This window comes from Morchella importuna (genome assembly GCF_003444635.1).
Source record: "Morchella importuna strain M04M26 chromosome Unknown Morimp01GS001, whole genome shotgun sequence".
In the NCBI taxonomy this organism is placed as follows: Eukaryota; Fungi; Ascomycota; class Pezizomycetes; order Pezizales; family Morchellaceae; genus Morchella; species Morchella importuna.
Window position 1 is genome coordinate 1197614 of NW_025763398.1, and position 11498 is coordinate 1209111.

General features: G+C 51.7%; 5 protein-coding genes across 5 annotated transcripts; 4 read left to right on the top strand and 1 right to left on the bottom strand.

The window, feature by feature from the left end:
* Nucleotides 1-361: 361 nt before the first annotated feature.
* Nucleotides 362-2264, top strand: LAJ45_00267 (uncharacterized protein; the record flags this gene model as incomplete). Its single annotated transcript, XM_046109869.1, has 4 exons — nucleotides 362-1804; nucleotides 1860-1971; nucleotides 2026-2066; nucleotides 2121-2264. 4 exons carry the CDS (start codon nucleotides 362-364, stop codon nucleotides 2262-2264), a joined length of 1740 nt encoding a protein of 579 aa, XP_045976562.1.
* A 1100-nt stretch (nucleotides 2265-3364) lies between these two features.
* On the top strand, nucleotides 3365-4970 carry LAJ45_00268 (uncharacterized protein; the record flags this gene model as incomplete). Its single annotated transcript, XM_046109870.1, has 4 exons — nucleotides 3365-3515; nucleotides 3578-4315; nucleotides 4371-4474; nucleotides 4521-4970. The coding sequence occupies 4 exons, from the start codon at nucleotides 3365-3367 to the stop codon at nucleotides 4968-4970; spliced, it is 1443 nt and encodes a 480-aa protein (XP_045976563.1).
* A 470-nt stretch (nucleotides 4971-5440) lies between these two features.
* On the top strand, nucleotides 5441-6619 carry LAJ45_00269 (uncharacterized protein; the record flags this gene model as incomplete). Its single annotated transcript, XM_046109871.1, has 1 exon — nucleotides 5441-6619. One exon carries the CDS (start codon nucleotides 5441-5443, stop codon nucleotides 6617-6619), a length of 1179 nt encoding a protein of 392 aa, XP_045976564.1.
* An 841-nt stretch (nucleotides 6620-7460) lies between these two features.
* On the bottom strand, nucleotides 7461-8228 carry LAJ45_00270 (uncharacterized protein; the record flags this gene model as incomplete). The annotated part of the gene is made up of 5 exons (XM_046109872.1): nucleotides 7461-7491; nucleotides 7578-7857; nucleotides 7921-7984; nucleotides 8041-8092; nucleotides 8173-8228. The coding sequence occupies 5 exons, from the start codon at nucleotides 8226-8228 to the stop codon at nucleotides 7461-7463; spliced, it is 483 nt and encodes a 160-aa protein (XP_045976565.1).
* A 245-nt stretch (nucleotides 8229-8473) lies between these two features.
* On the top strand, nucleotides 8474-10341 carry LAJ45_00271 (uncharacterized protein; the record flags this gene model as incomplete). The annotated part of the gene is made up of 4 exons (XM_046109873.1): nucleotides 8474-8539; nucleotides 8626-8827; nucleotides 8923-9914; nucleotides 9979-10341. The coding sequence occupies 4 exons, from the start codon at nucleotides 8474-8476 to the stop codon at nucleotides 10339-10341; spliced, it is 1623 nt and encodes a 540-aa protein (XP_045976566.1).
* Between the last annotated feature and the right edge of the window lie 1157 nt (nucleotides 10342-11498).

Below are 11498 nucleotides of genomic sequence, written 5' to 3' on the forward strand. Positions count from 1 at the left end.
TTTATCAACTTAGTAGTTTTATGTAGTAAGAGCTCAAAACATTTTTTGAGGGGTGTATGCAGTCCCGAGTGACAGCTCATGATCAAGGCTAGTCACATGTTGTCCATTTGAATTGATGGCTTTGAGGCAAGTACCGTCGCCTCAAGGCCCTGATAACCGTCATACTATGTGAACTACCAAACCTCTCTAATTGTGAACTAATCGAAGCTTTCCTCTTCACTTTTAATCCGATTTCAAGCCCAACTACAAGACGAGAAGACGGTACAACTGATTTATACTAAACCAGCACACCGGGCCAATGGAATCACCGCAAATAGTTGATCGTCGGGATAAAAAAAGAGAGTTATATGGTCCACGTCCAATGAATCGATCAGGTCCAAGGTCTAGATCACCAAACCCCCCTCCATCCGCTGCCCCCCAGTCATTCCGACGACTGAGTTATATACCAACAGCTTCTTTACCTCTTGAAAGTATCCAAAGCAGAAATGCAAGCCGAAAAGACGTCGATGTCGGTGAGGCCGAAGAAAAAGGATTGACAATTCCTAAACGAAGTTTACAAGTCAGGGTGGTGAATGTCTCATCGGAATTCATATTTCTTCCATCGAGTGGTGAAACAAGTGCTGTTGCAAAGGCTAGTTCACTTCATTCGCATTCATCCATCATATCTTTATTGAAAGCACAGTCTTCCATATCATCTATTCAAACTGTTGGTGACTACTCCCGGTATCCACAATGGTCCCAAAGAGGAGCCTGCTCGTCCGAAATTTCTTCAGCACTCCCAGCACTTACCATTGGCAGTGATTATAAGGAAGAACAGTTTGATGATAAATCAATTCTTCATGAAGAAGACCCTGAGCGTGGTTTCTCGTTATATCCTGAGCATGGTGGTATATCGCTCCAGTACCCGACAATCAACGAAATAGAGGATGACGATGCCCTCCATAACCCAAATTCAAACGAGAGGATCAGATATAGTTACAAAAGGATACTTATGGGAGTTCTGTATTGCACGGTGTTTATTTGTGGTGTTTTTAGTTTGTTTATTGTATGGCCTGTCCTTACTTATACCAGGCTTGCACGGGAAGGGAGATCGGACTCAGGTGGTGAAGAGCAACTTTCCACCATAATCTACCCAATTTTGGGCGCCGCAAGGGCATTAATAGACGCTGATACACCAAAATATGCAATGACACGAGATTCAGTAATGGGGGGTGGAAAACTAAAGCTAGTATTCAGTGATGAGTTTAATAAAGATGGAAGGTCATTCGACGAAAATGAAGACCCTTTTTGGCAGGCCATGGATTTTCATTATGCTTCCACTAATGATTTAGAATGGTATAATCCAGATGCTGTGACAACAAAAGATGGAACCCTTCGTTTGAGGCTAGACGCATTCAAAAACCACAACCTTGATTATCGGTCTGGAATGCTTCAGAGCTGGAACAAGCTCTGTTTTAAGGGCGGTGTGTTGGAGGCGTCAGTTTCGCTCCCAGGTCCTGCTGGTGTTCCTGGACTGTGGCCGGGTATTTGGACCTTGGGTAATCTTGGTAGGCCCGGATACATGTCGACGACTGATGGGGTATGGCCATATGCATACGACGAGTGCGATGCAGGCATCACTCCAAATCAGTCGAGCAGCGATGGTTTATCATTTCTTCCAGGTCAAAGGTTTGCAAGGTGTGTCTGTACAGGAGAGGATCATCCAAGTCCCGGAACCGGCCGTGGGGCGCCAGAAATTGATGTCCTTGAGGCAAGTACTGATGGGAAGCTAAGACTGGGTATCATCACGCAGTCCAACCAAATTGTAAGCTTTCTATCTTTATAAAAAGTTATGCACATCTCGGTGACTAATCTTTTAGGCGCCGTTTGATATTTGGCATAGGCCTGATATAAACTTTCTAGAAATCAAGGACCCTATGGTTACTCAGATGAACGGATGGAGCGGTGGGCCCTTTCAACAGGCCATTAGTGGTATGCATTTTTGGATTATCTGTATTTTTCGACCGACTAACTGATATTTCAAAGGGGTCACCACTTTGAATAATGAGTGGTATGATGGGAAACAAGTGAGCTTGATCATCTCAAAGGGGCCAAGAATGGGTGGCTTATCGTTGATATAGTTTCAAAAATATGCGTTCGAGTATAGACCAGGAAAACGTAACGGCAAGATTGCGTGGTTTGTTGGCGACGAAGAAACTTTTAGAATGACAGGTGATATAGTTACATCTTTGGAGTCGGAGCTCTTTCGTCTATCTCCCCATTAACATTTGCAGGTGATGCAATCGGTCCAAATGGAAATATCGGTCAACGAGACATTTCTCGAGAACCTATGTCTATTATATTAAACCTTGGCCTTAGCACTTCATGGACGTATATTGACTGGAATATCCTAGGGTAAGTCGAGTTGATAAGACATGAATTATCACACATCAAGTTTGACCGAATATTTAGCCCTAGATTGACCGACGGTGTAACGATGTACATTGACTACATACGTATCTATCAAGAACAAGGGAAGGAGTCAGTTACTTGTGATCCACGTAAGTTTAGTCATTTCTATCTACATTGAGTACTTGTTATGAATTCTTCTTGTTAAATGCTTTTTATGATCTTTCAGCGGGGTTCCCGACGACTGAGTACATAGAGAACCATCTGGTTGCTTACATGAACCCAAATTTTACGGTTAGTCGTGGTATCTAAAACGGTAGAAAAAAAAATATTGATGATTGAAAAAACTAGTTGTGGAAGGATACAGGCTATGCATGGCCCAGGAATGAATTAGTTCCAGGCTGCTGAAATGGATTTGAGATGGGCTGGCGTCCTTAATATTCGCAATAGCCTAGGATGCCGTCGCGGATTCGATGTCATTATCACTACTCGCACAAGTAATAGGAAAAAATTGTCTCTAACTTTATGAGAGGCTCTAGTGGAATCTATGCGCTGCGCTATTGGAAGGTATGTGGAACATCATAAGATATCACTCGTAGCATAAATACTGCAGAGACTGCAAGGGGGGAAAGCACTTCTAAAACAAGCGAGATTTTGACAGGGGTTTCTAGAAACAACCCCGGCAAGCCATGACAAAAGAGTGCATTAATAATTGAGAAAAGGCTTGGCTTATGCGGCTCTCCCTTATTAATTCAATTGCCCCTCCAAACCCCGCCATCCAAAAAATCTTTCCCCTTTGACTATATGTACTGACTCACTTCCTAACTATTGACTCAACCCCCTTGGTAACTGGCTCGAACTTCCCAGTGGCTGACTCAACTCTAAAGCATATAAACAACAGAAAGACTCTTGTACCCACTCGATATCACAATAGCTTCATATACAATAATCATCGACGCATAAATAAACAGCAAACATGGCTCTTTCCGCTGAGCCCAAGCAAGAGGATATGTTCCAATCTATTGGCAACCAGGTCAACGCCGTTGCCAGCAGCGGCGCGGGCGGTGAAGCTGCGGAAGGTGGAGAAAACTTTACTGTTGACGAGCCGCAGATTGTGGACAACATTGGTATGTTTCATGCGCCGAGTTAAGTTTGTAGCTCTCCACTGATCGCCGTGTTTGCTATTCAGAATCGCTATGCATGAACTGCCACGAGCAAGGCGTTACTCGCCTTCTTCTTACACGGATTCCCTTTTTCCGCGAGGTTGTCGTCATGTCCTTTGAGTGTTCCCATTGCCACTTCCGCAACAACGAGATCACCTCCGCAGGAGTCATTCAGGAGCGCGGGTGCTCTTACACCTTCAAAGTCGAAAGCAAAGAGGATCTGAACAGGCAGATTGTCAAGTCCGAAACATGCACATCGCGCTTCATCGAACTCGACCTTGAGATCCCTGCCCAGCGAGGACAGCTCACGAATGTCGAAGGGCTTTTGTCGCTTGTACTTGAAGACATTGAGCAGGACCAGCCGAAGCGCAAAGAGATCGACCCGGAGTCATACGAGAAGATTGCGCAGTTTGTTGCCAAGGGTAGAGATATGATTGAAGGGCGAGCATTCCCGTTCACGGTGAAGGTTGACGACCCGGCCGGTAACTCGTGGATTGAGCCGAAGCCAGATGACGCAAAGGGCAAATGGGCCAGGCACGACTATGTCAGGACACCAGAGATGAACACAGCACTTGGTTTGACGGACACGAGCGCGGAGGACACGGAGAAGTTTGAGGACGACGATATCAGGCCCGATGAGGTGCACACGTTCCCCGCGAGCTGCCCTAGCTGTGTCAGGCCGTGCAGCACACATATGAAGCTTGTGGACATCCCTCATTTCAAGGAAGTGGTGATCATGAGCACTGTCTGCGATGCTTGTGGATGTGGGTTTCCCGACCGGTAGCGACTTATATGAAGGCCATTACTAATAGTTTACAGACAAGAGTAACGAAGTTAAGACTGGAGGTGCCGTCCCCTCCAAGGGACGTATCATTACCTTGAAGGTCGAGGACGAAGAGGATCTTGCTCGTGATATTCTTAAGGTTTGTCCGATTCGCCAATTCGGGTTGCTTAGACTAACTTTCCCAGTCCGAGACATGTGCCCTCACCTGCCCTGAGCTCAAACTTGATCTTACCCCCGGAACCCTCGGAGGACGTTTCACCACCCTCGAAGGTCTCCTCCAGCAGGTTCACGACGATCTCCACCAGCGTATTTGGGGCGACATGGCCGACGAGACCTCCGACTCGGTCGAAAAGGAAACCAGAGACAAGTGGGAGTCATTCTTCCAGGGACTCCGCGACGCCAAGAGTGGAAAGAAGAAGTTCACCTGTATCCTCGACGATCCTCTCGCGGCCAGTTATGTCCAGAACCTCTATGCGCCTGACCCGGACCCGCAGTTGACTATTGTCGATGTGGCCAGGACCAAGGAGCAGGAGGACGACTTGGGTATCTCGGACATGAGGACCGAGAACTACAATGAGGATGGGTCCGAGAAGGTCCCGAAGGAGGGGGCTGAGAAGGTTGAGGAGAAGGCATAGAAATCGATATCTGTACCAAATGAGCATTCCTTTTTTCTTGTATTCTCTTTTTTCTTTTTTCTTTCTAGCGGTGGGGAGGCGAACATCAAAAAGTTGGGGGAGGGCGTCTACATATGGGTGGGAAAAAAAAGTCGTTATATGTATAATTAGGACGGGTTTGTTTTTTTACAAGGATACCTCAGGTCTTTTGATGTATCTCTTTGCTTGTATTTGTAACAAGGAGGGCACAAAATCAATAAGAGATCGTAACTGCGTCAAAGCCAGCTGTTTTACGTGAAGAATGATTGCAATTGCCCCTACCAATGATTGAAGTGTGTGATATCTCGCCAGGGTTAGGGTTCCGGCTTGGCTTGATTTCTCATCACGGAGCTGCACTCGACAGCTCCCACGAGCCCCTAAAACATCTCACCTCCAAACCTCACCACACCACACCCCACCGCTCACCACAACCACCACACGCAACACCAACCATGAAACCCTCACGCCTGCTCCTCCCACTCACGCTCCTCCCCTGCGCAGCGCTCGCGCAGCACACCTCCAACTGGGCCGTGCTAGTCTCCACCTCACGGTTCTGGTTCAACTACCGCCACCTGGCCAACGTGCTCTCCATGTACCGGACCGTGAAGCGTCTCGGCATCCCCGACTCGCAGATCATCCTCATGCTATCCGACGACATCGCATGCAACCCACGCAACGCCTTCCCCGGCACCGTCTACAACAACGCCGACCGCGCGCTCGACCTCTACGGCGACAACATCGAGGTCGACTACCGCGGGTACGAGGTGACGGTCGAGAACTTTATCCGGCTGCTCACGGACCGCGTCGCGCCCGACACGCCGCGCAGCAAGCGGCTGCTCACGGACGACCGCAGCAACATCTTCATCTACATGACGGGCCACGGCGGCAACGAGTTTCTCAAGTTCCAGGACGCCGAGGAGATTAGTGCGTTTGACATTGCGGACGCGTTTGAGCAGATGTGGGAGAAGAAGCGCTACCACGAGATGCTGTTCATGGTGGACACGTGCCAGGCAAACACAATGTACAGCAAGTTCTACTCGCCGAATATCCTGGCCACGGGGAGCAGCAAGCTGGATGAGAGCAGCTACTCGCACCATGCCGATAATGATGTGGGCGTGGCCGTGATTGATCGGTATACGTACTACAACCTGGAGTTTCTGGAGAATGAGGTCAAGACGGCGAGTAGTAGTCGCAGCACGATGAAGGATCTGTTTGATAGCTATGACACGGAGAAGATACACTCCACCCCCGGTGTGAGGACGGATCTGTTCCGCAGGGACCTCAGCGAGACGCTGATTACGGACTTTTTTGGAAATGTGCAGAATGTGGAGCTGGAGGGCGAGGCGGGGGGCAGCTGGAATGAGGACTTGCTGGAGCTGTCGAGGCTGGCGGTGAACTTTACGGTGCCGAGACGGAATGGGACGTGCGGTGGTGGTGCTGGTGGCCGCGGTGGGGGGGTGGTGGAGGTGAAGGAGGAAGTGAGGGAGGAGAGGCCGCAGAAGGTGGTGAGGAGGGAGGGCGCAGTGCGCATCGTGGAGGAGGAGGGGTGGAATCGGAATGCGGTGGGGGTGGGGGCGCTGCTGGCGTGCGCTGCTGCGTGGGTTGCGGGGTCGGCGCTGTCGGCGCTGTAGTGGTGTCCTTTTTCGCTTTTGTTTTGTGTTTTGTGTTTTTTTTTTTTTTTTTATTAGGGCGTAATTATTCTTTATCATTAAAAACATTGTTTTCTTTTCTTGGGTCTTTCTTTACTGTTGATATCCGCGGTTTCTTTTGGGGGGGGTTGTATGTAGTTGTATTTTACGGGCTAGAGTGGGGGTGTGGCTTGGAGTAGTGCTATCAAGATTGTCTCTGGAGATTCATTGATCATCTACAGGTACTGATATGGCCACTGAAATCAATAGCAATAAGCTCAATGGTAGCTAAAATCAAGCTTGGTACAGTTAACGGCCCCAGCCATACTATTTCCACGTCTACTAAGTACCTGGAAATGATCACACAGCCAGTTTTCCTACACCCAATCCAATCCACTTCACGCTCTCTCCCTCTCTATAGCATAACTGCACCTCAATTCACACTTCCCACCACAGAACCAGCGTCTTTAAAAATAAAAAAAATCCAATACCATTTTCCATGCATGCAGCGCACATACCAAGCCAAAAAAAAACAAGCCAAAACAAGCCAAACAGAAATGAAGAGAAAAAAAACTACGGATATACTGTACCTGTACTACCTGTAAAAGAAAAAAAAAAGCAGACAAATTTACTATACAGAGGTTGTTTGCAAACATGTCCCCCACTCCCCGCCACGACGATGAAAAAGCCAATGCCAATGCCAAATTCCAGGTCTGTGAATCCAGATATAAATAAGTACTAATAATTTGTTTGTTGTTAGCAGCAGCACCAGCCGAACCGCAGTCGGCTAGCTAGCTAGCTACCACCCCCCCCCCCCCGGGGAGAAGCGACCGCAATAAGGCGTTTAGCCGTTCGTCTTGGTGTTCAAAATCAACCTGTAACACACCCACCATTAGCACTCGCCCACACACTCCCCCCATCCCCTCCTCCACACCCAAAAAACCAAAAAGGAAGCACTCACGCCACAATCAACCCATACAGCCCCAGCACCTCCGCAAAGATCAAGATCAGCACCATGCCCACAAACACCTTCCCCTGGCTCATGAACGCGCGACTGCCAGCGTTGCCCACAATCCCGATCGCATAGCCGGCCGCCAGACCGGCCAGCCCAACCGACAGGCCAGCGCCCAGGTGCGCGAACCCGCTGAAGAGCGAATATGAGTTCTTGGGGCCCAGGTCGCCCGCGATGAGGACGGCGATGACGAGGCCGTAGACGGCGATGATGCCGGACATGATGACGCCTGTGGGAGGGGGGTGTTAGTGTGTGGAGAGGGGGGTGGGGGATAGAGGGGGAGGGGACGCACTGATGAGGGACTTCATGATGAGTTCGGGCTTGAAGGTGCCGACTCCGGCGATGGCGACACCGGCCTATGAACGCGTCTGTCAGTCAGTGGGTTCTGGTGGGGTGGGCGGGAGGGAAGTACCTTTGCGGTGCCGTATGCGGCGCCCATGGACGAGAAGATCATTGCGGAGGCACTGCGGGTGTTGGTCAGTGTTTCTTTCTCTCTTTCTCTCTCTCTCTAGGTACCAGGAGGGGAGGGAGGGTGTGGACTTACATTCCGGCAAACCCAAAGAAGGGCGCGTAGGGAGGGTTTACCTCTGACGACGACATTGGGCTGTTGTGGTGTGTGTTTCTGTTCTGCTGGTTGTGTCGTTTGTGAGTTCGTGGGTGTCGTGAACGCGGCTACGTAACGGACAGAACAGACAGATGGGTTGTTGTGGCTGGGAGGGTGCGAGGGCGGGTAAGTGGCAGCGAGGGGTTACCCGGGGTGCACCATGCTGAGCTATCCCACCAGCCCGTACCGTCTGTACCGTCGAGTGATATTCTCTGAAACACCGCCCCCCACAACTCCCACGATGGCCTCCTGGTCGCCCACCATCAGCCCCGACGCCGTCTCCGAGAACTGGAGCACCGTGCTGCTCGTCTGCTCTCCTTCTCCTTCTCCCTTTCTACAATCCCACTCACTCTCTCTCTAAAAAGACAAAACAGACAGCTAACCAATGTACAGAGCCTCCGGGACCTCCGCCGCGACGTGCCCATAAACTACAACCAGTACCCGGGCATCGCGCTGACGCCCGCGTGCTTCGCGGACGGCAGCTACACGGAGGACCGGGCGGCGTGTGTGGCGAACCTGATTGCGATTGGGTACCGCAGCTTTCTGCTGGACCTGTATCTGGATGGGGAGAGCGGCGGGTGGGGGATCTGTCCAGGTGCGCTACTGCTACTGCTCTCTACTGTCTATTGCTGGCTAGCTATGGGGAGGGGGGGGAGGGGGAGGTCTATGGATGAGCTGACTGTATGACAGTAGCCGACACCGCATCTTCAACACCCACCACGACCCCCGCCGCCGCCGCCACCGCATCGCTCCTCCCCCGCCAGTCGGCGCCTGCCTACACCTGCACGCCCTCCTTCAACGCCACCAGCCTCCTCACCATCTTCGACACCTGGATGACGGGCACCAACACCGACCTCGGCGCGCGCATCCTCCTCCTCACGCTCTCCCTCCACCCCGCCACCACCACCACCACCACCACCAACTCCTCCTCCTCCACCACCCTCACCGCCCCGCCACAACCCCTCACAAGCACCCTCAAAAGCGCAAACATCCTCGCCGACGCCTACACGCCCACGCAACTCCTCTCGGACCGCCGCAACCTCAACAGCAGCTGGCACGACGACGACACCGCAACCACAAACACCACCTACTTCACCACCCTCCTCGCCGCGGACGACACCGTCAGCACGCCCGACGGCTGGCCCAGCGAGTCCTACCTCGAGTTCAAACTCCGCAAGCGCGTCCTCATCACCTTCGGCAACGTCTCTGCCGCCGTCTCCGCCGTCTACGACCCCGCCGCAACAGCCGACAACGCCGCAATCTTCCCCGCGGGCTACATCGGCGCCCCAGCGCCCTACAACGCCTCCACTCCCCCGCAGTGCTTCTACAACCCCTCCAACACCAGTATCGCCGCCGGTAACTCCTCGTGGGCGCAGGCCCTCACCACTACAACCACCACCAACATAACAGCACTCATCAACTGCGGCTACTCCACCCTCCTCAACCCCGCCGTCGGCGCCGCAAACACAACCGCATCCCTCGACACCCGCTTCCGCGACTACGAGGCCCACATCCGCGCGACCGCCGCATGGGCCTGGGCCGACAACCAGCCACAGAACACCACCGGCCGCAAGCCCTCCTTCCGCTGCGCCGCCATGCGCGTGTCGGACGGCCGCTGGTTCGTGGCGGACTGCAACGAGTGGCGGCGCGCGGCGTGTCGTGTTTCCGGGCAGCCCTACGACGTATGTTCCCCTTCACCCCTTCACCCCCCAAACACACCTAGACTAACACACCACAACAAACCAGTGGACACTAACCCCCACCCCCCTCCCCTACGCCTCCCTGCCCCCCTGCATCTCCACCCCGCGCACACCGCTCGAAAACACACACCTCCACACCCTCCTCCTCCACACCAGCAACCTCCCCAGCACCGACAGCATCTGGCTCGACCTCAACTCGCTCTCGACCGACTCCTGCTGGGTGAGCGGCGGCGCGAACGCGTCGTGCCCGTACACGGACGGCGACGAGGGGCGGCGCGAGGTGATTGTCAGTGCGGTGGCGGCGGTCATCGTACTGGTCGTGTTTGGCTTATGTGGTTTGCCAAGGGGGCGAGTTGGCGGGTGGAGAGGAGTAGGAGGCGGCGCAGGAGGGCGGCGAAGAAGAGGGTGAGGGAGGGGGTGGAGTATGAGGGGGTGCCGTCGTAGTGTGTGTGTTGGGGAGTGGGGGAGGTGGGGGAGGGAAGGTGGAGTTTTTATTGGGGGAGGGGGGTTTTTATGGGTGGGTTTAAGGGGGGTAGGAGATTGGGGGGGAATTGTAATTTTATGTAATATCACGAGCGTTAGGTTCTCTAGTACTTACATGTAGTTTATAGTAGTAGTAATACAGCAGCCCACATAGCGGCCTTCAAGATCTTCTAATACCAAAGCCAATTACAACCCTCCGATAAACTCTACTCCACAGCATACATACAAACCGTCCTAGAGAGACTACCTTCCCTTTCTTCCTTTCTTTCCATTAAAACCAACTACTCAAAAAAAAAAAAAAAACCAAATCAAAACAACAAGAGAGCAAGAGAGCCAGAAAAAATTGAAACTTTGCACACAAAAAACCTTGACACGGCGTAAAAACCCACCCCCAAGATTTCGGATCATGACCCATCACTCACCCCCACAATCCCATCTTGGCACGCATGTAGTACTGTAACTACATCCCGGGACTTTGCACCACAATGCTTGTCTGTAATTGGTTGGTTGGTAGCTTAACTACTCTAGTAGTAGCCATGCGCCTACTACAAGAGTCCCGGGGTCTGGGCACCGAGTAAACACAGTCTCGTGTCCATCCCATACTATAAACTCAACAAATCCCCAACCCACACAGCCAACCGCAGCCAAATACATCCCAGGTCCTCTACTCTTCTTTTTCTATACATCCCAAGCATCCACCCATCAAAGCAACGGTTATCGCAGGGCCAACTAACGCATCCAGCCAGCAAATATATAAATACGTGTAAAAAGCCCCCCATATCTACCAAGCACGAGCCACATAAGACCGAGTGACGCTGCTCAAAATTGACGACATGTAGTATGATGTATGTAGTAGCTATTGCAGTAACTTGATTTGCCAAGCAAGAATCTTAAAAACCCCCCGACTGTACGGTAAAAACAAAGCCCTAGAAGATGATACACACATACACACACAACTGCTATTAAAGTCTGAACAGGTCCGCTGGGTATTCTTTATCATGAAAAAAAAAAAAAGATGTAGTAGTATATGTAGGGAGGAGGGGGGGGGGGGGAAGGCACGGCGGTGGTGGGGCCACACGGAGA